This window comes from Nelumbo nucifera, chromosome 1 (assembly GCF_055504915.1).
Source record: "Nelumbo nucifera cultivar China Antique chromosome 1, China Antique-T2T, whole genome shotgun sequence".
NCBI lineage: Eukaryota > Viridiplantae > Streptophyta > Magnoliopsida > Proteales > Nelumbonaceae > Nelumbo > Nelumbo nucifera.
This window is the reverse complement of record NC_142649.1, coordinates 172171213-172198004: the sequence shown is the minus strand read 5'-3', so window position 1 is coordinate 172198004 and position 26792 is coordinate 172171213. Positions and strand designations below refer to the sequence as shown.

The window sequence follows — 26792 nt, the reverse complement described above, 5'->3', positions numbered from 1 at the left end:
ATCTAGTCCAAAATAAGTGTTTATTCAAAATAAGTACTTATTAACCTTGGCTATGAGTGTATTTATATATGGCCATCTTTTCTGTATGTATCATTATCTTTATTCTCAAGTCTTGAAATATCTATGACCCACCAGAATAGAACAAAAATGGTTAAAATATGTGCAAGGATATGGAAATGGAATAAGATTATAGCCATACCAATTACCAATTACCAAATCAAAGTAAGACTCACACCATAAATAAATGGTGCAATAAAAAGGTGCCGGTCTCCAATCAATAACAAGAGATTCTTCCATACACCTTGGAGAACCACACGTCCTGGGCCAGTGGAATGTGGACATCATTCTCTTCGGACTGGGCCTCTCCTCTCCATGGCCACAACTCACAACTAGACTTATAAAAAAAATGTGGCTCTCGATTGAATCTTCACCAGTTTTAATTTCGTTTAATTTGTTATGTATACAAATTGAAGTATTTTTATATTTTTAAGATTCGTGGAAAATGAAAATGGCAAGCTGATTGAGATGTTAGCTTTTAAAGAATCCATTAGGGCGTGAATGAAAGAGAGTATATATACCATTGCACTGTCTTCTGCTGCCCGGGACAGAGTGGTAGGTACCTAATTATTGATGAGCTCCACATATTTTTCAACTTTGGGTTGGGCTTTTGAACTGGGTGTTTTCTATCCATTGTGCTCCAATCCCAATCCCAATCCCAATTCCCAACTGCTAGATTTTAAAAGATGGTTGGATCAAGCACCCAATTGACCAAATGGGTGATTGAATGTTCAAGTGGCTTTCTTTTGTGTCAAGGTCGAGGTCAAACTGCGCAAAAAGGTAGTATCGGCTACAAAATTCCAATCTTTGGGTTGCAGTGGGTGTGACTTGTGAGTTGCCACTGTGACCCATGGACCCAAGATGGCCAGATGCATTCTTTATTATACAAATGCTTTTATCCCCTCGTCGTCGGAGAATTCAGTAGTTGGTTGGATTGGATCCACTCACAAGCGACAATGTCAGTTTTGGGGGCCCACCAACTAGCAAGTACCATTCTATATTTTCCCCCCTTTTTCACTAGAAAATAGAAATAGAAATAGAAATCTATCCCAAAAGGGTTGCTGTTTGCAGGCATTAATTAAATATAGACCACCCCCCTGACTCGACTTGATCAGGCCGCGCCCCATGGACATGGACATTCCTTGTTTTCGTAACATAGAGTATCTATTTCAAATGATATTCCACTCCTCCCTCACTCTCATAGGATTCCATGCATTAATACTGAGACTACTGATACCATCGCATCTATTCTTCTCTATCACTCCTGAGAGATGAATTGATTGATCATCGTATTCTTTAATTATGTATACCCGAAGAGTGAATTAATTCGATCGACAAGGAAAAAGAATCAAAGATTCCATATCCACTATGTCTCTGTGTCCATCTCCCACTCCTCGGTCCTCTCGGCTTGGATTATTGGACAGTAAGCCAGTAATACCCAATACCGCGGGCGTACGTCGTCAGTCATCACACCATTCTTTTTTCTTTATTCCGCCTTCACTTATCCATTGCATCATCACGCACTTCATCTCTTAGTTGTTTTTTTCGTTGCTCTTTGGATTCTTTCTTCAAATTTCCATTCACCCCACTAGGGTGATACTTGCTACTATTTGGGATACACATTAAAAGGCCCCACTTTCCACTTTTCACTTTTCCCTCCATTCAATGCAATGCCCTTGATCATGCGTTACATGTTGGCCACATGGAGTAATGACGTGGCTAATCCAAACACAACTACAGGGTCCCACTGTGTGACTGTTGCTTCAATCGACATAGAAGGAACAAGGAACAATCTTCTTTTCCATAAAATGGCAGGGCTAGTGGGCTGTAAATTAAGAAAAGGCAAAGTTAGTTGAACACGTGGATCCATTTGGACTGCCATATCACATCACATAGGGCTGGGGGAGTTCTCGAGTTCTATAATCCATACTAACAAATAAATATCTTTTGCGTTTCGGATCTTGCCTCTATTATTCAAATAATCAAATGTTCCTTTTCCAGTTTTATAATTTTTAATATAATAATAATAACAATAGCAATTGCAATAAAAAGTTGTTTTTCCTTTGTTTATTCTGTATTTTATTCCTTCTTTGATATGAATTGGAATTCCACTTTATTATATTGAATTTCTTAAGCATAATTTGATATGTACGATAGATTTAGGATTTACCATATACGAAATGCTGCCACCTGGGTCCTTGACCTTGTCCTTGTGGGTGGCTCGGTTATTGTTCAGGCTCACGTTACTATCAGAACAGAACACCGAAGGAAACCGGGTTTCACCCATAGTTTTAAGATTTTTTAAAAGGTTACCCTGTTGGACCCGTCTGTAATAATTGAACCCAGATCAAAAGAGCTTTTTCATCCCATCAAGTTAGAAATTTTCAACCAAGCAGTCACACCACAATGTAAAATAATTTCCCTATTGGCTGGTCTGGTCGGGTGCCTGGCCTGCAGTCAGAGTGAGGGACCACTATGGTGGAGAGCCGGGAATATAACCCACTAAAATTAACTTTAATACCATTTTGAAGGCTGTATTTGGTTGCAATGCAAATAAATTTGTACCGATGAAAAATTATAAAAGTGAAAATGATTTAACAAGAATTTGCATTATATATTTTACATTTGCATTCCTATACATTTATATTTATGCAAATAAAAATTTGCACTAATGCAACCAAACACAACCTTAATTAACAATATGTATATATATTAAAATAGCCCCAGAATCAGAATTGAGGAGAGATGGTGCTAGCATGTAAAAGGGTTGTTGTGGGGTGGACAGTACGTTTCAGAGTTCGACTGGGATCCGGATCCGACCACTCCATGCATGTGGAATATTGTAATTAAGACCTAATTACCAACTTCATCAAAGTTAGGACTTGGGAGTGGCTGAAACCTGAAATTAGGAATGTGTGCTTTTCATTTTCAGCACTGAGAAAGGGTATAGAGGCGCCATTATCAAAAGATAATTAGGTAAAGAGGAAAAAATAAAGGTGGGGGCCCGACACCGACCGATATCCTCATGGTGGGATGCGAGTGACATAAAGGAGATGGGATTACCCAAAAAAGAAAAACATAATAAGCCAGATCCCACACAGGAGCTTCTGGATTTGCGGTGATAGATGTCTGCGGTTGTGTGTATCACCATCCTTATTATTACACAACAAAAATATACCAGATTCTTCAATTTAGAAAGGAATTCTATAATAATGATAATAAATTAGCAGTACCATAAAAGCAGTGATCATATATGATGATGGAACAATACATCTCTTGTCCCATTCGCCATACCATGGTTGTCAGATTTTTAATGGCGTGGATGACAAGGAGGTAAACAAATTAAGTGGCGTTTGATAATATTTATTGTTTGACATTTAAATTCTGTTACTACTATTATTATTTTTCAAACGTTGGAGGTATTTGGGTCCGAGACTCTGTCTCTGATTAGAGGAAATGTGTGAGCATTGTTAGATATATATATATGGTCCTGCATCTAACCGCAATCACGCACATGCCCTCATTAAAATCATTTATTTAATATCATCATATAGTTTATTTAGTGTTACGTACGCACCACACTAAAACCCTTACCCCTCCCAAATTTGTATCTATACTGGAACGATAAAACTATGTACGAAGATGAGATATTTTTTATATGCGACGGTAATGTCATGTGGGTAGACATGAACAGAATTTGTGTGGGCACAAGATCGGAAAACTCGTAGTATATGGACATTACTATAACGTATGATGCTTTGAAAGGTATGACAATGAAAGAGCTTTGACCAACCAAATCTGTCCGTCCTTGAATTTTAATTTGTTGTTAAGATCGGGACTATCATACCAATCAACTGGTATCAAAAGATCTGGTGGAAATCAATTAGGCGGGATTAATACATGATACTGAAAGAACGACAGCTTGGACCAATCAAAACACCCCTTGGATTTTAATAAATACCAATTGACAAAACACCCCTTGGATTTTATTAACAGTTGATTGCTTACTATTTTTATGATACCGGTTTATTGGTATATTTTTTAATAATGAAAAAAAAAGTTGGAAAAAAAATGTTTTTATATTTTAACATTGTGGACCTCTTTTTTTTTTACCAAATTTCAAACAAAAATGCAATATTGCCATGGACCAAGGTTTTGAAAATCGGATTGGACCAGATGGTTGGGCGTTCAACCCGAGAATCAATCAAGTCTTTAGGTTTGACTTTGTTCTGGATCGTTAACTTTGAAAAAGAAGCATTCAAATGGTCAAAGAACCATTGACCCAAGTGGTCGAACAGTTAAACCATTTAACCCGAGTAGTAGTTCATGGTTTAAATTTTAAATTTTAAAAAATAATAACAAATTCACTTTTAGCCCCAAATTGAATTGTGGCTAGGGTTTTTTCGAACAAAAATACCATTTTCCTTCTTTCTCTATTTCTCTCATTTCACTTGCTTTGACCTCCGATGACATCCGAAGGCCTAAGACAACCTAAAGCAACCTACGATGATTGGCAGTTTTGCAACAACGACTTACAAAGGTGCTTCCTTTCTTAGTTTTTGGATTTTTTTTTCTCCTGTATTGGCGAGTCTTTAGTTGCACCTGTGGTTTTAATCACCCGTGACCAAACCACAATAGCATTCACCGATGGTTTCATTCTCCTCTCTCTGTGACTGTGGCACCACCATTAACGGCAACAATGAAGGTATACATATACCCAATATTTTTTATTTGTAAAGAATATCAAAAGAATGAAATTCATGAATAATTTCCATTTTTGTTGGACATTTCATTTCTTCGGGATAAGGGGTTAAATAGGCTCATTTACATGCAGAGATGGTATCAAGTTCATCTATGTTTTTTTTTTTGTATTTACTGCATTTTATTTTTTATACTTATATATTTTTAGTTTTCCATATGATGTTTTTTCTGCATTTTTTTCCTTATATTTATTTAATTTTTATGATATTTTTTGTTTTTATTTTATTTATGATGTCACAGGTCAAATCGTTTGACCTGCACAATTGAACCGTTGAACTGGAAAACAGTGGCCATTCCGTTTCCGGTTTGATTTTTGAAACCTTGACGTTGACTTTATATTACACACACAAAAAAAACGCACAATACAGTCTAGTAGAGTCTACGACCTTTTACGTGAATGTAATCAGTAATCACCTTTTGAATCTGACGGTTTTACAAGCCTTTCAGCTCCCACCCCGTAATTTTACCGTTCATTCATTAGATTAATTGGAGTTAGAGCTCGGGATGTGTATGACACGCACGTCTGCGGTGTGCCTTGATTTCAGTTACCAGATAAAATTGTCGTTCGTTAAATCTAACGGAGGACATGGCTCCGATGTTCCTATGGGGCGCCCATTTGTGAGGAGCAGATCTCGTCTCGACAAAAAGACCCGGCCACGGTAATTTCGTAATCGGAGCCTGGTTTCGGAATTCGGACTGTGTGGGTCATATCATACTTCATAACTCAAACTTTAAAGGTGTGATTTTTTATACACGAGAACTATGTGACGGGATCTGCTCCTCACAAATGGGCGCCTCACATTCATATCCACGGAAACATCTCATATGAATAATGATAAATAAATACGGGAGAGGTTCTCAATGCATAAGATGTGCGTGTGAGGCGCCGGGTGTGAGGAGCAGATCCGGTCTCGAGAACTATCGCCTGCCAGTGCCAGTGCCAGTGCCAGTGGGTCCACATGTCCTCGTATTTTGTCCGATTTATCCTTTCAACTTCATGGATTGCCGATAATACCCCGGCTAGGCTACTTTGCTATAAATGCAAGCCTCCATCTTCCCCTCCTCTCCCATGTTTGAGAAGTCTCCTTTACATTTCTATTTTCTAGCGGAGAGAGAGAGAGAAAGTATGTTGGGTATCTTCAGCAGCGCTATCGTAACGCCTCCGGATGAGCTGGTGGCAGCCGGCTGCCGGACGCCATCGCCGAAGATAACGTCGACGGCCTTGGTGAATCGGTTCCTCGAGAATAACCCCTCCGCTGTGTCCATACAGGTCGGGGACCATGTTCACTTGGCTTACACACACCACAACGAGTCGGCGTTACAGCCCAGGTAAAAAGTCTAAACAAACTAGCCAAGCCCTCTTAAGTCTTGACTTAACGCCCCTCCCTCCGTTACATATTTTCACTCGGAGATGATCACTATTCCAAAAGTAAAAATAATCACGATCGGATGATCTTAGCCGTCTGATCAAGTGGTACTGGGTAAATCCTGCAAATCAGATGGTTTAGATCGGTGAATCGGGTTGATGTTTGAGAAAAAAGAGGTCTTCTAGGTAGCGAAAACGGGTGTAGCAGAGGCTCTACAGTTGGGGAAGGTGAAAATTCATCATCATCATCATCCCCAGAACTTGTCCTCCTCCCATATAAACCGAAAAGGGTTAATATATAGTTTGGCCCCTTGGTTGGGACTGGGTAAAGTAACTGAACTCATCGGTTGGTAATAGTTGAAAGCTTTTCCTATTATTCAGGAATCGGGAAGCTGAGAAACAATCTAAATGACGGTAGAGATGTCATTAGTTAGAATTTCCAAGTTTCACATGATCGACTCAGGCCCTGTCCTGAGCGATGCCAATCTATGCTATGGTTGCCATTGGCAAGACAATAAGCGTCTCGATCTCGTGTAAATTAAAGAAGATTCTGATCCATAAATGCATTGTCATTTGGGAATTGGGAGCAATGGACAGGTCCTGAGTCAAGGCCCAAGGGAGGTGACGGTCCACCCCTCCCTCACCCCTGTATTGTCCAGATAATTTTCTAGATGAGTCCAAGCAGGATAAACCTGGGCCATGCAGGGCGTTTGACTAGATTAGAGATTTTTAGAGGATTAAGCAATTAATTAAGCCCCTTCCAGGTCCAGCACATCGATGGGCTTCTATCTTTTGGTCCAAGTAAGGCCTAATTAGCTAGCTAGCTAGGCCTGAATAAATGAATTCAATATATTATTTAGCTAATAATTAATTTGTTGTACGTGTTGGAGTGAACACAGATCATTTGCTGCGAAGGAGGAGATATTCTGCTTGTTTGAGGGGATGCTGGATAATCTGGGGAGTTTGAGGCAACAGTATGGCCTTGCCAAATCCGCAAATGAGGTGGTGCTGGTGATCGAGGCTTACAAGGCTCTACGTGATCGAGCCCCATACCCTCCAAGCCATGTGGTGGGACACCTCTGTGGGAATTTTGCGTTTGTCCTCTTTGACAAGTCTACCTCCACCTTATTCGTCGCTTCAGTAAGTCCCTTCTCTTCTCTTCTGAGGCCGAGAGTTGCCTGAGGCCTACCTACCATTGCATTTGCTACCAGCAACCACACAACAAATTAACAAATATATATCATGAAGTGGACGTTCGCTGCTTCATTTCTTAATTTCTTTTTTGACTAACATTTATTAATTAATTTTGGGATGCATGGTGTGGGTTTGTATGTATGTATGTATGTGACAGGACCAATTCGGCAAGGTTCCTCTCTACTGGGGGATCACAGCAGATGGGTACGTTGCCTTTGCTGATGATGCCGATCTACTCAAAGGCGCCTGTGGCAAGTCTCTCGCATCTTTCCCTCAAGGTTAATTAATTAACCATCTCTTCTTATTTTCAGTTGATTCAGTGCTTAGCTAGCTTCTGGTTTCTCTTTTTTAATCGATGATGGCGATCGATTTTGGCCTTGATGCATGATTCCTTTATATATTGCAGGATGCTTCTTTTCTACTGCTGTTGGAGAGATCAAAAGCTTCGAGAACCCTAAGCACAAGATCACCGCCGTTCCTGCTGCCGACGAAGAGATTTGGGGTGCAAAATTCATGGTATACAAATTAATTAAACATGATCCTTTCAATTTAAACTACTCACCCCTCAAACAAGGGAACCATGATTTTTACTTAATTCACTGTTCATCAACCTCATTGATCATTTGATGATGATAGACCACCAGCCCATATAATGTAATTTGATGAATTCTTGGATATAATGTTGCAGGTAGAAAGTTCAGCAGTCCTTACAGCCATCAAGTAGAAAGGCCTGACCTTTTTTAAACCCAATCAGTCTGGGGATTGTCGGTGGAAAAGCATTGTGTAGTGGTTGCCATGTAAATACCTAGTGAGAGTTGATGGGATATTGGTTGAGGATTGGCAGAGTAGATGGGGGAAGACTGATGACTCATGTATGCGAAAATATATGTATTTTGTAAGGATGGATGTGTTGGTGTGTATGTATTCACTGTGTGTTGCATCTTCTTAGGCTAGGCTAATCCTCAACTTAGATTTCCCTGTTACTTGTTCAATGTACAGTTAGCTATTGTGCACTCTGTTGCCCGTGTCAACTCATAATAACAAAATCCCCCGAGTCTGCAAACGTTACCCAATTGTCCAAATTTGAATTTGATCCTATCAAGGCTGATCCGAATAATTTGATTCGTTTATAGTTTCATCAAATATGATCTCTCCACTACAAAATCCAAGTTGATTTAATTTAAATATAATACTCATACATATATATTTGAAATTTATTTTTGTATCTATTAGTCAAGATGATTTAAATTTTGTGTTTTTACTAATCTGTCATAGATCCATTTTTAGTTTAATTTATTTATACAATTCACTAATCGATATCAAATTATAATCCAAATTTGATTGTAATCCGATATAAATCCCATGGAGGCATGGATAAGATTTCATTTTGATTCAAATATAAACAAATCAAATTTGGGTTTACCTATATCTGATTCAATCACATCCATTTGCAGTTTTATATCCCACAAGGTTTAAAATTTCGATACAATACATTCAATATGGGGCATATCGCCATATCGTATCGTATCTTTGAAAAACAGATACGAGATAGGCATGGAAATCGGACGTTACATCTTTTTTCATGTGTATCAGACCCATATCAGGGGCATATCAACGAAAAAGATACGATCAAAAACTTTAAAAAAAAATGAAGGGAGAAAGCAAGCTTCTTTTCCCCGAAATAAGCATTTTTTCACCCCCCCAAATGACTTTAAAACTCTAAACTTCATTCCTAGGGTGTTAGATTTGTAAAAGTTTGCAAGAAAAAAGTGTAAATCGTTAACCTTTTTTTAAGATTTTTCAAATTTTGAAAAAAAATATGGCGAAAATAGGTAATTTTTTTCAATTTTCTATAACATCTTATGATTTTTTTCTTGAATATTTAAATTTATGTTGATCTACATTTCTTACATTCAAAATCACTTTTTTTGTGTTATCAATAGATTTATGGAAATTTCCTGAAGATATTTGGGAAAAATATAAATTAACAAAAATTTGAAAATGTAATTTTTCTCTACCTATAAAGACTAAATATGTTTTAAATCTATGGATTTATCTATCATATCCATAAATCAATTAAATTTTCTTTCTTTAATATTATTTTACTTTTTATATTTTTAGAATTAAAAAGTAAATAATAATTAATTTTATTTTATCATTTGATCACAACAATTGAATATACTATAATTCTATGGATGATTTATTATACCCAAATGACCAATTGAAATTTTTTCTTTAATAATTTTGTTTTTATTTTTATATTTTTAGAATTAAAAATTAATTAATTAATTAATTATATTTTATCATTTGATCACGATCATTGAATATATTATAATTCTATGGATGATCTAATATCCACAAAGAAATTGAATTTTCTTCTTTAAGAACTATTTTTTGAATATATTATATAATGTTTATTTATTTTTTATAATTTTTGAAATAAATAATAAATAATTATTAATTATATTTTCACATAGAACTTGTGCCAATGCATGTTTTACGGTTAGATAGGAGAGTTGGGTTTTTCCCATCCCATAAAAAATTAAAACTTAAGAATTATAATTTATAAATTATGGTTAAGCATAGGATTTTTAATCAAATTATAATTAACTACAATATATTTTTCCATAAAACCATTAAAATATATTAATTCAATGTATATACACCTCATTGAGGTCTTATATTTAGTGTTGTTGATGTATTTTTATGATTTATTAAAAAAGTATTTATAGTGTTTCAAAGCGTATCTATATGTATCTTAGGCTCAATTTGGAAGGAGTACAAATGCAAATTTGTAGAGTGCAAAACATTGTATTTTGTATGTATTTGCACTGTACATATTTGTATTTATACTCCTTCCAAACTGAGCCTTAGTTTTTTTTTTTTTTTTTATACACATGCATATCCAAACTGTATTCCGATACGTCTCTTAAAATTGTCTTTCCGATACACTTAGCGTTTCCAATACTATGAACCTTGATATCTCACTACCCTTTGGATTTTCTTTTTCTTGAGTCTAGATCTCCTACCCACACAAACTTTGCCCACGTCTACCCACATAACATCACAACCACACATGAAGAACATTTCATCCTCCTATATAGTATTATGTAGGGGAGATGTTCCCAATTCACGGGGGTAGTGTGTTGTTAGTAGACGTGAGCAAGAGATCTGAAGTCCTTTTTCTAAACCTTGCAATTAGACCTGGCAAAAAGTCGACCCAACCCGTGAATCCGACCCAACCCAATCTGAAAAAACAGGGTTAGGGTCTCATACTTAGCTACCTGAATGTAAGAATGAGCCGACCTGACCTAACTCGGAAAAAAACCGGGTTGGGTTGGGTTGGGTCATGGGTCAACCCACTAACCCGATTGTCAAGTCTAATTGAGACTATTTATGCATTGTTAGAAGTTTCCACTCTTTAAGTCTTTACTCTTTAAATTGTTAAATGTTCAAGTTTTTTTATTTTATATTTAGAATTTTAAGGTTAATTCATTTAATTTTGGCATTTTTCATGTAGTTTTTTTTTATTTTTTTTAAATTTCAGTTATTTTTTGGGATGACCCAAATTGACCCATGACTCAACCCTTACCTGAAAATTTAGGGTTAGGGTCTAGCATTTGATAACCCAACCCAAAATTCAACCCGACCCAAAATCAATCTGAACTGTCTAGACCCAAATGAACCCGACCCACCCAATCCAATTGCCAGATCTACTTGCGCCTTAACCGAATCCAGATTTTCTATTCACTTTCTCTACCTGCGCCCTACCCACAATACACTGCAATGGGTGCAATTTAAAGCGGGTAGAGTGTGGGTAGGGAATAGTGGTAAGGAAATCCGATTTTGACTTTGACCCAGCTTTGGATCAGCCTCAAAAGTCAAAACAGACGGTTACAAATGTTTAATCAGAAACCACGCCCCGATCCACAAGGTGGACAGTTGGAAGTTGGAAGTTGGAAGTTGGAACTCTAGCGCTGGGTTCTGGATTTAAATAGAATCTAGATGCCTGTGAAACAGTGAAAGCAAGCCTATTATCATCTCACTCTCACATCAAGCTGTGCTCAACAGGGGAAAGAAGAAATGCGAGCACACCACATCAATACCAGAATAAATTTAACATCAGTAACAACAATAACTTAGTTCAACAAAAAAAAAAAAACCGAAAAACAGAGTTCACCAAAAGATTTTTTTTTTTTTTTAAAAAAAAAAGGAAGCAGGAACCAGTATGAATTGGGTTTAAGATAAAATTGGAGAAAGTTACATTGCTTCATTTGCGTCGCTGGGAAATGGGAATAATCATTTATTAGCTAGCTAGACCCTAGACCTAGATATACAACCCAACTGGTCAAAAGTTGTGCTTAAAATCAGAAATTAGCAATCATCTATCATTTGTGATTGACTGATTTCTACCAATTATTTATCTACTTCTATCCAAAAATAATTACAACAAATGGACATGAAATTAAAACCGCATTATTATCTTTATCTTCATGGAGTGGCCAAGCAATGGTTTAGCTTAGATCCAAAGAGCACCCCGGAACAGTTGATCACTAGGTTCATCAGCGAGTTCGTCTGCCGAACCGGAAGCTTGTACGAGGGGAATTCGTCCCGAGGATTACTCAACGTGCCAAACACCAAGAACTGATGAAACGTAGCTCCCTTGAGCAAAAGGTCTTTGGAGGACTCTATTGTGGGAGTAATGTCGGACAACTCGGTGTGCCATGGCGTCACCTCCTTCCTTCTCCCTGGCTCAAACACATTTCGTTCTGAAAGCACCTTTGCGTGCACCCTCCCACCTATCGCGTAGTAATACCAATCTCTATAGTAATTGTTTGCCACGTGGCAAAAACCCCACCTAAACCCACAGAATGTAATTGTAATCAAGCCAGGACTGCAAGCTAGCTAGCTAGGCAGAAGCAATTGCAGCAGCATTTTAACCAAAGCAATAATCAGACAATTAGGAAGAAGAGGTTGTACCTGCAATGCGGCATTCTTTGTGTGGATGAATCGAACCAATTCCTGTACACTGTAACTCTAAGTATCTGATCAATTGTGTCTTGGTCGGATGCCCCCAACAACGTATTGTAGTCAGGATTCGAGAGATAGCAATTGGAGATGGTCACGTCGGTCGATCCTTGAAGCACCGTGATCAATCCCAACGATGCATCTCTGCAGGTTAAATGGTCAAGCCACACAAGGTGGCTTCCATCAAACACATGGATGGTATCGCTATAACCAGTTGATACAACCTCAAAGTTATGCAGGATCACGTTCTGCACCTTTTTTAGAGCAAGAACTTTGGCCGTGATGGTTACTTTTACGCCTCTTCCATCAATCGTTGTATTTGAATGTACCCATAGCTTGTCTTTAAGCTTGATCACCATACTCTCTTTGAAAGTGATCCAAGCTCCACCTTTACTTCTCCCAGCCAAATTCACACCGAAACGAAGAGTACCAGGGGCTGGATATTTTGGGTCGTCGTCTGAGCGATTCACCATGTAGTATGTTCCCTTTGCACCACCCGTCACTCTCCCGGCGAAGCCGATCGCACAGCGTGGGAGTTTCTTGCCTTGTGCGCAAGACGAGTATTGGCATTTGGTTCCATCAACGAGACAAGATGGTTCTTCGTCTTTGGAAGAACGCGATGATGACGATGATGATGATGATGACGATGGGTGGTGGTGTTCATCATGATACCCAGTTGTAATATTATTATTCCATCTACATAGACTGATTTCATGAATCATGCTTTGAGCTCGTTTTGCTTGGATAAGCGCTCGTGTGGAGAAGTCTATCGTTGCTTCTGGTATGTAATTCTACATATCATCAAAAATTATTACAAAACAGAGAATGAAATTCAACAGAGGCCAATATATAAATTATAGCAACAAATCTTGCCAAATAAGAACTTACAAAACCGGTGAGATTGGTTGGAGGCTGCCATGAAAGGTGCTGGATCAGATTCTCTAACCTCCTTTCCGCTTCACTGTATTTGGATGCTAGAAAGTTGTGCATAATACTGTGAACTTGATGAAGCTTTTCCTTCGCATGAACTGCTGCTTCTTCTTCTTCTCCTTCTACCATCAACAGCTTCAAACCCACTTCAATTCCATATAAATCCCGACTAACCTTATTCCTTATTGATTTGGTTGAAATCAAATCGCATTTTCCATCAACAGTTTTAGGTTTAGAATAAACAAACAGAAGAAAGAAAGAAAACAGAACCAAGCCCCTTGAAACCCTATACATTTCTCATGAAGATCAAACTTGAACAAACAAACAGAACAAGTTAAAAGCAGAAGATGGAAAGGCGTAGCAGAATTGGAACGGTTAACTGAGAGGGTGGGTCAGCAATAGCTCACGTTGATGGAGACATCTTTAATACTCGAACAGGATTTGCCTCGTGAGCAGAGAATGATGGTTGTCGAGGTGTTCGTAAGTTCACAAGAAAGAGACACAGGTTCAAGGTTCCGGTTTCAAGTGATGAAGCATCGTGATTGGATAAGAGAGCATCTGATAACAACAAATAACTGATTTTGAATACGAAATCCTTGAGAGTTGCCACCTGAGTCAATTAGAGCGTTTCGTGTGAAATGGGGAAAGTGCAACCGTTACAATCCGTTAAAAAGTATTTTTTAGGATATTTATTATTACTTATTAGGCTAAAAAGCCATTAAATGGTGACGGTGGAAACAGGGCTGCTCATGGGCCGGACCGACCCGGACCCAGGCCAGGCCGGGATTAGCATCAATGATAAACTTCGGCCCATGACATCAAATGATAAAAATTTGATATTAAATAGCTAATACATGCAAAATAAATAAATAAATAAATGCTGCACAAGCCAAAGTTAGATTGGGCTTGGCTAGGCTTTTGGCCTATGGTACAAAAATTAAGGCATGAAACGCCTTTAATTGTAATTTTTGACTTGGTTTGACTTACCTAGATGAAACCAAGGCCTTCATTCTCATTTTTTATCTATGTCTGTTTTGAAACAATATTAAATAAATGGGTTCGACAATGATATGGAAAATATATGATATCTGAAAATTTTCTGACTAATCAATTAGAATCACAAACATGGTAGTCAATCAGGTGTTATTTATTAAAATTCATGGCTGGGTTTTGATTGGTCAATACTCTTTTCATACCATATCTTTTCCGCATCATAGATTTTCCCATTATTAGCACTGGAATGGAAATAAAGGCTCTCATTGAATGTTTTCCAAGTCCCACATTACTTAAAGAATGAGAATGAAAATAAGGCCTTTACCTATATAAGGCTTTGCTTAAGAAGATAATTCTCATACTAGAACTGACTCAAGTGTGGGTTGTATGTGTGTGGATTGGGCTTGAAGTGTTGGACCCAAGCCTAGCTCGATAATTTGTGGGTTGGGTCGAGCCACGAATGATTACCCCTAGGTGGAATCTTGACTATAGATCCAAAGGCAAACTGATATCCCTTCATTATCAAAAGATGTATCGACATAATCATGGATTAACAATAAAGTATTTATCAAAATCTATATCTATACTACTTTAAAAAGTACGAATAGCCTCAAGAATATTTCTGGAATTTTGTGATGAAAAAATTTACCCCTCTATATTTAAATTTATTGATAAAAAAATAAGGGCAAATAGGGTAATTATTTATTGATACTAAATGAGTTGAAAAGAGTTAATTTTAAGATATTCGATGCATTCAATTATCTCTCATTAAATCCAACATTTAAGGTATTAATTTGCATTCACCTTCATTAAATCATATATTTAAGGCTTTTTTTGTTTCTTCTCATCATTAAGTTCTATAATAAAATACATACATAATAAATTAATAATTTCAATAACATAAAAACTTATACTTTTAAAATCTATATGGAAAAAATAGTGTTTTCATCTAAGTGGTGGTAAGAAATTAAACCATTTGGGTAAAATGGGCCAATCCATGTTGCCATAATTAAATAATAAAATTCAAAAATATATAAAATGCAAAAAAATATAGAAATTAAAAAATAGAACATTTTTAACATCATATATTCAACATATTAAGTAATAATAAGTATGATAAGCAATGTTTTAAAAACCGACCTGGAGACCAACTCACTTTTGCCTTCAGGTCACAGGTCACCAGTTCGACTATCAAGGTCAAACAAGTCAAATCGTTATGCGTCAATATTATGCGTGTTTGTGTGTGTGTGTGTGTGTGTAAAAATACATATTTTATCAATAAATAGTATAATTATGTTTTGCATATATCATAGTTATATTTTACATATATTATATATAATATAGGTATTATATTACATTTATTTATGTTTTTTAATTCCACTTTAACTTTTTTATTTTTAAAAAATATTAAAATTTGCATTTTGGGGCCAAAAAAAGGTTTTTTTTCGCAAAAAATAGCAAGGCAAGGTGCATAATGCCCTTGGGGCATATAGATCTTGAAAAGTTACTCAAAATAAAAAAGATAACCCCAATCGAACATCGGAGTTCAAAGTTATGGCTTCCAAAAGTTTGCACATAATTAAATGTGTAACTTGCAACTTGGTTATTGAGTCGAACGGGTCAATGGTTGAACCGCCCAAGTTAGACGGTTTTTAACCAAAAGGGAGAGTTTCAATAGAACCAAACCTAGAATTAACGCTGAGTGATGATTCGAATGGTTCAATCGGCAAGGTCAACAACAAGTTGAAAACATTGGTGATAAATAAGAATTGTTTTTATTAATGATGGAAATGAAATGTAAAATTTAAAACCAATTGGAAGTAAAACTATTTTTCTATTATTTCTCATTAAATCTCATTTCTAAGGTATATTCTCTTATTAAATCCTATATTTAAGATATATTTTTCTCATCATTAAATTGTACTAATTAAATCCACAACATTAATTTTAATAATATAAAAATAAATATTGTAAAAAATCATTTCAAAACAAAACCATTTTCTTCCCTCTCGATAGTGGATAAGCAATTCAACCATTTGAGGTCAAATCTATTAATAAATAATACCATAATTAAATAATAAAAATTTAAAATAAATACAATATATAATACAAAAAAAAAATAAAAAGAACTGGGCATGTCATTAATATTGTATATTCATTATACTAAGAAAAAATAAGTATGAAATGTAAGAAGTATAATTGTAAACGATGGAAATGGAATGTCAAAATTAAAATCAACCTAAAAATGAAATGATGTCATAAATAAATAATAATTTTTTAAAAAATAGAAAATACAAAAAATCACAAAAATAAATGTTATACATAAGATATAATGTCATATATTTATAAAAAAACAAAATGTTGGATACATATATAAAATTATACATTCATCATATTGAACAGAAATAAATATTATACATAAGATATAATTTTATCAATTATGGAAATGTAATACAAATTTAATGTCAATATAGAAATCAAACTACTTTTCCTTTTGGATCATGGGTTAGTGGTTTGGGTCAAATGGTTTCATCAATGATCCAACTTTTCAAAGAAATTCATGATGTTATAATTGAATAATAAATATTTAAAAAAAAAGATAGAACACAAAAGATAAAAAAAAGTATAGAATTTTGTCAAAGACATTTTGGCAGATTTCTAATGTTATATAATCATCATATTAAATAAAAATTATTTTTATTTAAGATAGAATGGAATACAAAATTTAGTAGTAGTAGTAGTATAATATAATAATAATAATAATAATAATAATAATTGTTATTGTAATTTAAAACGTCTACAGGTGCATATTTAGTACAAGTATTTATGTTTATTTTTTACCATAATGTTAATTTTATTAATTTTCAATTTCTATCATAACTATGATATATCTAAAATTCAAGTAATTAATATGAAAAAAAACTTTATACGTGCAAACACGTGCTTAATTACTAGTTTAAACAAATGGTAGATAAAGATAGAATTACTACCCTATACTATGGGGTAGTGACACTTAGACCCCAACCCCAATCTTTCACTTGCGGCAAAGGCCTCCTTGAACTTTTTTGCCTTGTTCATTTACTAGTAAGTTGGGGGGAGGTGGGAAGTCGATCAATGGGAAAGTTCATCGAAGTTGGTAATGAAAAAGTTGACCAACTTTCTTGTATTCTTTTATCGTAGATGTGAAGCCACAAACAACTTTCCCCTAGGTAAGTTTTTCGACAATTTATTGAGGAAAGTCTTAACCTTCTCCCAAGTGGGTATATTAGGCCCTGTTTGTTAACGTTTCACGTGTTCGTAGTGTTTTCATGGAGCAAAAACACGTTTGGTAAAGAAAAACAAAAAACAAGGTATTCTCGCGTGAGAACAACACCCAGAAAATGTATTCTTTGGAAGTGAAAAATCGACGCTCCCAAAGAACGTGTTCCTAGGGAACGCACGATTCCCATGATGTTAACCCCTATTAACGACTCACGTGAGAGAATGGGTAATTTGGGCATTTTGCATTAAATGCTAGAAAGAAGCCCTACCAAACATTTTCGTTCAACAATGAACTCCTCCAACTTACCGCTGCAAATCTCAGAGGAAGGAGGGACTCCCTTGGCTCCAATCGGACAACGAGCGAATGGTAGAAAGCACCGGTGACATTTCTGGCCAGGAACGCGTCAACAAGTATGTTATCTCATCACTTTACATGGTTTTGTATCATGTGCTCTGTTTTAAACTCAGCTTTTCTCCCGCCAAATTCAAAATCGTTTTTGCTCTCACCACAAAGATAAGTTTTAAACAATCTCTAACCGATGTGATCTGAAATCGTTTTACTTATATTATTTTGTTTGCATTTGTTATATGTTATGCCAAATGGGTGTTGTTTCTTCCCTAATCCTATTGATGGTTATATGTTATGCCGAATGGATGGGGTTTCTTCTCTAATCCTATCATCATGCTTTGTTATGTCTTTTGTTATATGTTGAATATCATGAAGATTGCTTTTTGTTATGTGTTATGAACCTTTGGTTATGAATGGGTTGTGTAGATGATACTTTGTTAAGTACATTTGATAACCTCTGCATGTAATGTGCTTGTGTTTTGTTTTGCTTGTTTTTTATGAAGTATGGAAGTCAAGAATTAATGCCCAATTTATGCTTATGGGTGTGGCCGGATGCACCTATTTATGGCAAAAACGAAAAGAAAATATGGATAGTGATTCTGTCGATGTCCTACTAGAAAGGTACATCTCTTATCAGTTATATGTTTTTGTTATGAAATATTTTGGGTATTTAATAATAGAGTATTTTTATAAGCAGGACTACGAAAATGATTTCATTTGGATAGACCAATTCATACCCTGTGATGGTGGCAGACATGTTGAAGTGCGAAAAGAACCAATTACACAAAATAGGGATCGATTTGTAGCCATTACTGCTTGTGGATGTTGTTGCATCATGCATGTTGGGCTTTTGTTTTATTGCTTGTATATTTTGTTTTGATCCTCAAGTGATCAAGGATTAGGTGGTGATAACATGAAGTCACCGCTATGATAATGGCATGTGTTTTTTATGATTAATTTTAGGCTTAATGTGGGTGGATTTGCAAAACTGATGTTAAGAAATAATTTCATTATCCAAACACTATTTTTGTTCCTATAAAAAAGAAATTCGTTCTCGAAGAACAATTTGCCAAACGTATCTATCACTCCTGAAGAGAAAGAAATAAAATTCTTATTCTGGAACAGGAATTTCTAAAAGAACGAGAATAGATGGGAACATTGCCAAACAAGGCATACTTGCTACCAAAATTAATGAAACAAAAATGCCTATTGAACAAACTTTTGAAAATAAAAATCTAAGGGTAAATATGATAATAGAGAACTTAATCAGATAAATTTCAACAGAAAAGAACAACCAATATGTTACTTGCTCCCAAGTGGGTACACTACTTGCATAAATGACTTGCGAGTAAACAATCAAGGCCTCAAACACTTTGCCCCCTCCCCATTAACTGGATTAACAAAGGATATTAATTTACTAAAATGCCCTACTACGATTTGTATAGGCAAGAGGGTGACATTTCAAAAGGAAAAATTCCCGATTAGTACCATGTACGTTGGCTTTAGTGCCACTTTGGTCCCCGAACTTCAAAATGTGACAATTCAGTATCCGAACTTTGAAAACATGTCAATCCAGTACTTACAATTAACTAGTTGTTAACTAGCCATTAAGTTGCATTTAAAAAAGACAAAAATACCCCTCGAGTGTCATCTAATTTTCTTTCTTAACCATCCAAACATTGACTAAAAATTAACAATTCTAAATCCTTGCCTCTTCTATTCAAGAAAGTTGGGGTCATGTCTCAATGGGCATTCTGGACCCCAACTTTCTTGAATAAAAGAGGCAAGAATTTAGAATTGTTAAGTTTTAGTCAACGTTTGGATGGTTGATAAAGAAAATTAAATGACACTCAAGGGGCATTTGTGTCTTTTTCAAATGCAACTTAATGGCTAGTTAACAGCTAGTTAATGATAAGTACTGGATTGACATGTTTTCAAAGTTTGGATATTGAATTGTCGCATTTTAAAGTTCGGGGACCAAAGTGACACTAAACTCAAAGTACATGATACTAATCGGGAATTTTCCCATTTCAAAATAACAAAAATGGGGAAGAAAAGCATGGTCTCTTTGTCACCCACTTTGCTTCACCCTAATTAAATAAAAACCTTATTGTAAGAAAGAACAAACAAACATAAATAAAAGGTTTTTACAAGTATGTAAGAGAAAGGACAAAGTGGTCCCACAAATTAAGGAAAGGGAAGTTTGGAGATTTTGAAATCAATAGAAAGAATTCCAACAAAGGAGGCAAAGTGTCAGAATCTTAAAGCTTAGGAGATCTTGTTGTAAATGAAAATTTTAGAGGGTTAAATGTCATTACCCCCAAAAGTATAAGGTGGTTATTTAATTTACCCTAAAGACTAAGAAACAAATTGTAATTAGGGTTAATTACTAAAACATAGCCTATAGTTTCACTAAACTACTTAAAGGTCTGTTTGGTTTGTAGTCGGAATTGGAATCAAAATCAAAATTCATCGAAATCGAAATGGTCTATCCCTCCTGCCTATTTGGTTCAAATGGGAATTAGAATCAGAATAGGAATCAATTAGAATGGATTCTCACTCCCAAGGGTGTGGGAGGGAGGGGGTGGAATGGCCATTCCCTTAAATTAATGTGGGTATGTCATTCCACTAGGGATAGAAATGGGATTCCGATTCCCTCCAACCAAATGATTGGAATGAGAAAAGGCTATTCTGATTTCAATTCTAGACCCCTATGGCCGCAAACCAAATGGACCCTAATATATAATATCCTTTCCCATTAAAATGAAAAAGGTAAAAGACTTAAACCTCGCTTGAGGTACTGAGACCGACTTAAACCTCCTTTGAGGTTTCTCTTAAATACTGAGACTTGCTCTCTCTTTTTAAATTGAACTAAGACATTCCATATTAAATTTATGTCTAACGATCGAAATCATCAAATAGTCTATTTTACCCTTACTGATTCCCAAAAAAGAGGCAGGTTGGGAATAGCCATTTCCTCAAATAGGAAAATATCATTCCAACAAAAATAGCAATGGAATTCCAGTTTCGCCTAACCAAATAGTTAAAATCGGAATAACCCATTCTGATTTCAATTCCAAACCCCTGTTCCCATAAACCAAACGGGGCCTTAATTCTTCCTTAATCCTTTAGAAAGAAATTTTATGGCAACATGCCATCTATCAAAAATCAAGATGTATAATCTCCTCGAATGGGTATTTCAATTTCAACCCATAGTTTATCAAGAGAAAAAAGGGAATACATCAATGTGGTATTCTTTTTATACTTTGTGTTCCTCTTGGGCAGTTGCTGCAACTGTATCATCATCCGAACTACCCTCATAGGAATAAACTAAGACAAAGAGCAGGATCATATCATTCTTAAATAAAAGACATTCGTACATACATACATATATATATATATAGCAACTGTTGTACTATTACATCTATCTTTTTCTCTCTATTCTTTATAAATAAGTTTTGGATCATTCTTTCAGTCATGGGAACGGAGCCATAAAAGCGCATATTTGGGTTTTTCAAACAATTTAACATGTATGTCAAATTCAAATGGATTTTTGACAGATAGCTAACGGAGTAGTTAAGCTTCAGTCAGTGAAAGCTCGAAGAGAGAATAACGGTTCAGCTCAGGGTCAGAATTTATAGGCACAAAGTATAGTTGGGATAGGTACCAGATTGGAATTGATGCCAATTCACAGGCGGGTATTGATGCATAGGATGGGGGTACTTGACCCTTTGAAATGTTATAAATCTGTAGTGGAAATCATAATTTTGCAATGGACTTGTCCGTACTTCTCCAAAGTCTGAATAACCTTTACAACTTTGCATTGAAAATATTTCCATACTTATTTCCTTTATTTTATAAGGAAATATTCCCAATGCAAAATTACAAGAAACTGTTAGAACGATATGAGCACGGGCTTGTACTAACTGAAGCCAGGTCCCAATGGAGGGGAGGTCTTTGTCTAATGGTGACTTCACTCCCAAAAGGAAGGTCTTAGTCAAATTTAAAATTGTAGGAGAGGTTTCAGTTTTCATGAGAAAAAATTATGGGAGGTTTCAAGTCATTTACCTAGTATATGATATCTTTTGGAGTGGCCCCACTTGAGACAAAATAGACCCTCCCTTTATGAAATGTTTTTTGTCATGTTATTTTTTATTAATATTTCAGTTTTGCCCCCACACAAATAGGCAAATAAGTTACTGTGTATTTTTAAAATGAGTTGCAGAGTTGGAGTCTTCGAGATTTTAATTCATAAATACAACATGTTTTTGAATCATTATTGGTCCGGACGGTCAGACCATTCATCTCAGAAACTGTCTAGGCAACTGATTCTCGCTTTGCCCTTGAATCATTTTTTTGCCAAAAATCATTCATTTAGTTAGCAGTTCATTGACTCAGATGATCAAACCATCAACTCATTCGACTCAAATAACATTTTTTGGTCATTTTATTTTAATTATTTTTCTTTTACTTTGTAATAGACTGTCCATTCAGATCAGACGATTGAACCATTGACCAAAAACTAGTGGCCAAAATGGTTTCAGTTTTAGGTCGATTTTTAAAACTTAAAAAAAAAACACACAATAACAACAACTCATTCGACTCAAATAACATTTTTTGGTCATTTTATTTTAATTATTTTTCTTTTACTTTGTAATAGACTGTCCATTCAGATCAGACGGTTAAACCATTGACCAAAAACTAGTGGCCAAAATGGTAATAACAACAACTTTGGGTTAAAGAACTTTTAAGCTCTTCTAAAAGGTGAGGTTTAAAGTTTCAAACCATTTGTCGTACGTAATTAAATATTTCGAAACACAGATACAACCAGCAAGCAATTCACAATTGCAGAGATACGAATTGCATCAAAGGAAAGCTTGGAGAGTTGAAGGGGCTGAACCTCAACCTTGCAATATGAGAGGTGACCGAATCAACCACTTCAATCCTTCTGGAGAGGGGATTGCAAGGAAAAAGGATAAGGACCATAGGTCTACTATTTTTTTATATATTTTGAAGGGCTACACAACCCACAAAATAGATAAGGACCCCTATTTCTTCTAATCGTTGATTCCCTTTCATCTTCATACCCCCCCCCCCCCCCCAAAAAAAAAAGAAAAAAGAAACATTATACTTTGTATAATTTTCCCTATATTTCCCTTTCTTCTCATTCAAACTAAACACAAATTAACCCAAATACAGCCTTATTGTGACCAAATCTCTCTCTCTCATGGCAGAGGTTTCAATCCGAAAAAACAATTTAAAAAGTTATTGAATTCTTGACAATGCAATAGGAGAGGTGATGATAGATTTTGTTTTCAAATACATTTTTCCTTCCCTTCATTTTTTTAATATCTCTCTCTCTACTTCTAGAGCAATAGCTTGAGAGTGCACGGGCTCCTCACATAGCATACACCACAGCACAATCCACCCGAGCATTGGGAACATTTTCCCAACCCAAATGCATGGGTGGATCGTATTGTGGGGTGCATGTCGGGAGCCAATTCGAACTCCTTATTACATTTGTTTTGCTAAAACATGTTTAAGTAGTTTTGAAAACCACATACTATAATTAAATAATTTATTGAAAACTGCAGGGTATATTTAAGCAATTAACACTTGTAATTATTCAAGATTTGGTTAAGGTCTTAAGAAACACTTAAGCCGATGTGATTCACTCATCACATCACTAAACTGTCAAAAGAACCATGGCATTTGACTTGAACAATAGATGAGCAAGGTTTAGCTGAATGCTTTAGTTGTTTCAGCGGGTTGTGAAACCAATGATAAATTTTACGTCACTATTAAATATATGGGGCTTGCATCTTTTACAATGATAAGATTCCATGCCATATTAAAGCATTCAATTAATCTGAATTCTTGAGAGAGAGTGGCACACTCAATGAAACTCAAGGGCCCAATTGAGACAATTGAGCAAAAGATTCAGCTAAATGGGTGTTTGGGATGGATATTGTTTCCTCAGAAAATGGTGCCACATCAGAAATCCATTTTTTTTAAAAAACGCCTGTTGTTTAGTTGGCCGAAAAACGTATGCTTTGAAAATCGGGAAATGTGTGGTCTGAGAAAATGTCTATTTTGGTGTTTTCTCATTTTGTGCTGATGTGGCATTAAAAAATGTCTATGTGGCAACAATAGCAATGGGTACCAAATAAAAAACCTGAGAAAGCATTTTCTTAGAAAACAACATGCTTATGCAACACTTGTTTTTTTTTTTTTTTTTGAGAAAATGCCTATCAAATAATGGCATCAATTCCAAACACCACTTGGATAAATTATTCAAAGATGTTTTTTTTACAGATAAAAGATTATATTAACAAAAAGAACAAAATACAAAGTTTTGTACAGAAGGATAAGAATGAGGGTACTAAGATAGTACAAAAGATTCCTGCAAATATTGCTTACTTAGCTTAGTTATTTGATGTGCAGGAACATTGTACCTCCTTTTAATATATAATAACTTAAAAGATGTAAATAATAATAAGTTCTTGGTTTCAGTTAAAAGTCCCAAATTGGACCAATGAAGAGAAGAGAGATCTTGGAGTGCTTGGATTACAGATTGGGAATCTGAGCATATCAAAAGATGAGACTTTCCCAGATCTTGAGAGATTGATAGCCCTTGGTAGATAGCAAAAGGTTCTGCTTCCTCAACTAATTTTAGTCTTTTCCTACCTCCTGCAATTTTAAGACAATCCAATTGAGTATTTACAAGTATAATACCATAAGTAAATGAGAGTTGGTTGATTTTTCCTGCATCAATGAAGATAATGCAATCAGTATTTTCCTTAATCTGTAAACATAATTGCAGAGGTGGTTCTGTAGTTGTGTTTGTATCCAAATGAGATGGTGAAATACCTTGAAAAATAGCATTAGTTTTCCGAATAACCCAAATGTTTGAAATATTATTATCTCTAAATTTTTTTTCATTTCGGGCAAACCAAAGATAGTATAAAGAAATAGCATACCAAGAAAAAAATTGCCTTAGAAAATTTTTATCTGAAATGTTATGATCAAGATCAAAAATACAATTAATCCAAGAGTCATAAGGATTACCAAGAGATAGAATATTCCAAGGAGCAACAAATAGAACTGATTTTGTAAAAGGGCAATCAAGGAATAAATGGTTCAAGGATTCAACTTCAACATCATTTTGGCAAAAGATTCAAGATCTATCTTGTTGACTAGAAAATTTTTTTTCTTTGACCGGAATGAAATCATAAATAATTCTCCAAAAGAGAAGTTTATATCGAGGAGAACAAATCAGGCGCCAAATCCATTTGTTACAACATTTTAGTTGGTTTGATATTTGAGGGATACAACCCTGGATAAGAGCTTTGTAAGCTAGGAAGTTTTGAACTTACCTGAAAAATGTTTGGTCCAAATCCATTCGATTGTTGTATTACTAGGAAGAATAGGAGTGTCAAGAATTTTAGAAACTTGATTAGCATCGAAAACATCCTGAATAGAAGGTATATGCCAATGTCCATTGTTAATAAGGTCAGCAAAGGTTATGTTTGTTAAATGAGGAGGAATGGGCTGACTTGTCATTGAAAACTATTTTCATTTTGTATCCAAAGAAAACAAGTGATATTTTCAGTGGAGTTATTTAAAACCACATGGTACCCTAGAGAAGAGAAGGAAAATTATTCAAAGATGTTGAGTGCCCATTTGGGAGAACTGAAACACTGTGACTTTTGGCTTTCCGAGATTTGAAGGATTGTCGGCTTTAGCCTATTTGAATAGTTTATCACTTCAAAATAATTGAATCAGGCTAGTTGAATCTTTAACTCAACTCTCCCAAACAGGCCATGAAGATTCAACTTTAAAGGGGTTGAAAGCGAAGGTCGTTCAAATGACTAATTGATAGCCGATTTAGGCTATCCAAAATCTTCACCAAACATAACTTGGCTATTTGTGTGAGGCCCACCTTAGAAAGCCAGAAGTTGCTACACTTCAGCCCTTCCAAACGGACACCAAACCTATGAGTTGCAAGTTCGATTCTTTAATTTTTTTTTTTAGTTTTCAATATTTATCATATATATTATAAATAAACATATAAATATTAAAGTATATATATATATATATATATAATATAATATATTATAAATACTATAAACACATACATACCAGTCGATTTGATTAGCCACCAAAATTTCTTCTAGGTTAATTAAAACCAAACTAGTCTATTATGAAGAGCACAAGGGAGATGTACATCAAGGTCCCCAAGTCAACCACTCACGAGTCCAAATTAGCCCTTTCAAACAACACAAGGGAGATATTCTCAATGTACAGATGGAATGGAATGGCTGTTTGCACTGTGTTTTGGGACAATATCCGATTTCGATCCAAAGTCATGAATTTGCGCTCTCTCCCTCACTTCAAACAATTCAAACCGTTCGAAACTCCGAATTCTTCCACTTGGTCCGTCCAAATCCACCGTCGCAATTAAGGAGAAGATATGAAGCTTCAACATGCTACGGTTTGTTCTTTGATTCAGAACCGAAGCATGGAAGCTCAATCACTCTCGAAACATAGGGCTTTGATGACTCAATCCTATCATCCTATGGTATGGGAGCACATGTTAAGCTTCCAGATCCTTCAATTGAGGGAAACCCAACATTTACGAATGTGACACGCCCTATAAGCAAATGTTCGATGACCTTACATGGAAGGACCCTGAATTGCATCCTTTTGGAATTCTAAATTTGTTATTTGTTCTAAAATATTTAGAGTTTAGCTCTCGTTAGTTCAATTATAACTCAAAGGGGGCATTCGTTTTTGAATTTTGAGAGGGACATCAGATTTGTGTGGGAACTAGGAAAATTTATTTTTTTTGGT

The 26792-nt window shown here is 35.4% G+C and overlaps 2 protein-coding genes and 1 long non-coding RNA gene across 3 annotated transcripts; 2 read left to right on the top strand and 1 right to left on the bottom strand.

Annotated features, from left to right (window-relative positions):
* Nucleotides 1-5842: 5842 nt before the first annotated feature.
* Nucleotides 5843-8451, top strand: AILP1 (aluminum induced protein with YGL and LRDR motifs). The gene is made up of 5 exons (XM_010257599.3): nt 5843-6147; nt 7084-7324; nt 7536-7656; nt 7785-7894; nt 8067-8451. Exons 1-5 carry the CDS (start codon nt 5858-5860, stop codon nt 8100-8102), a joined length of 798 nt encoding a protein of 265 aa, XP_010255901.2. The 5' UTR covers nt 5843-5857; the 3' UTR covers nt 8103-8451.
* A 3165-nt stretch (nt 8452-11616) lies between these two features.
* LOC148804166 (putative pectate lyase 4) lies at nt 11617-13730 on the bottom strand. Its single transcript, XM_088902581.1, has 3 exons — nt 13295-13730; nt 12359-13197; nt 11617-12236 (listed from the first exon to the last, which is right to left on the bottom strand). The coding sequence occupies exons 1-3, from the start codon at nt 13628-13630 to the stop codon at nt 11870-11872; spliced, it is 1542 nt and encodes a 513-aa protein (XP_088758707.1). The 5' UTR covers nt 13631-13730; the 3' UTR covers nt 11617-11869.
* Nucleotides 13731-17916: 4186 nt separating this feature from the next.
* On the top strand, nt 17917-18871 carry LOC148804165 (uncharacterized). The gene is made up of 3 exons (XR_016080358.1): nt 17917-18001; nt 18443-18560; nt 18637-18871. It is a non-coding gene; the product is annotated as an uncharacterized LOC148804165 (long non-coding RNA).
* Nucleotides 18872-26792: the final 7921 nt, after the last annotated feature.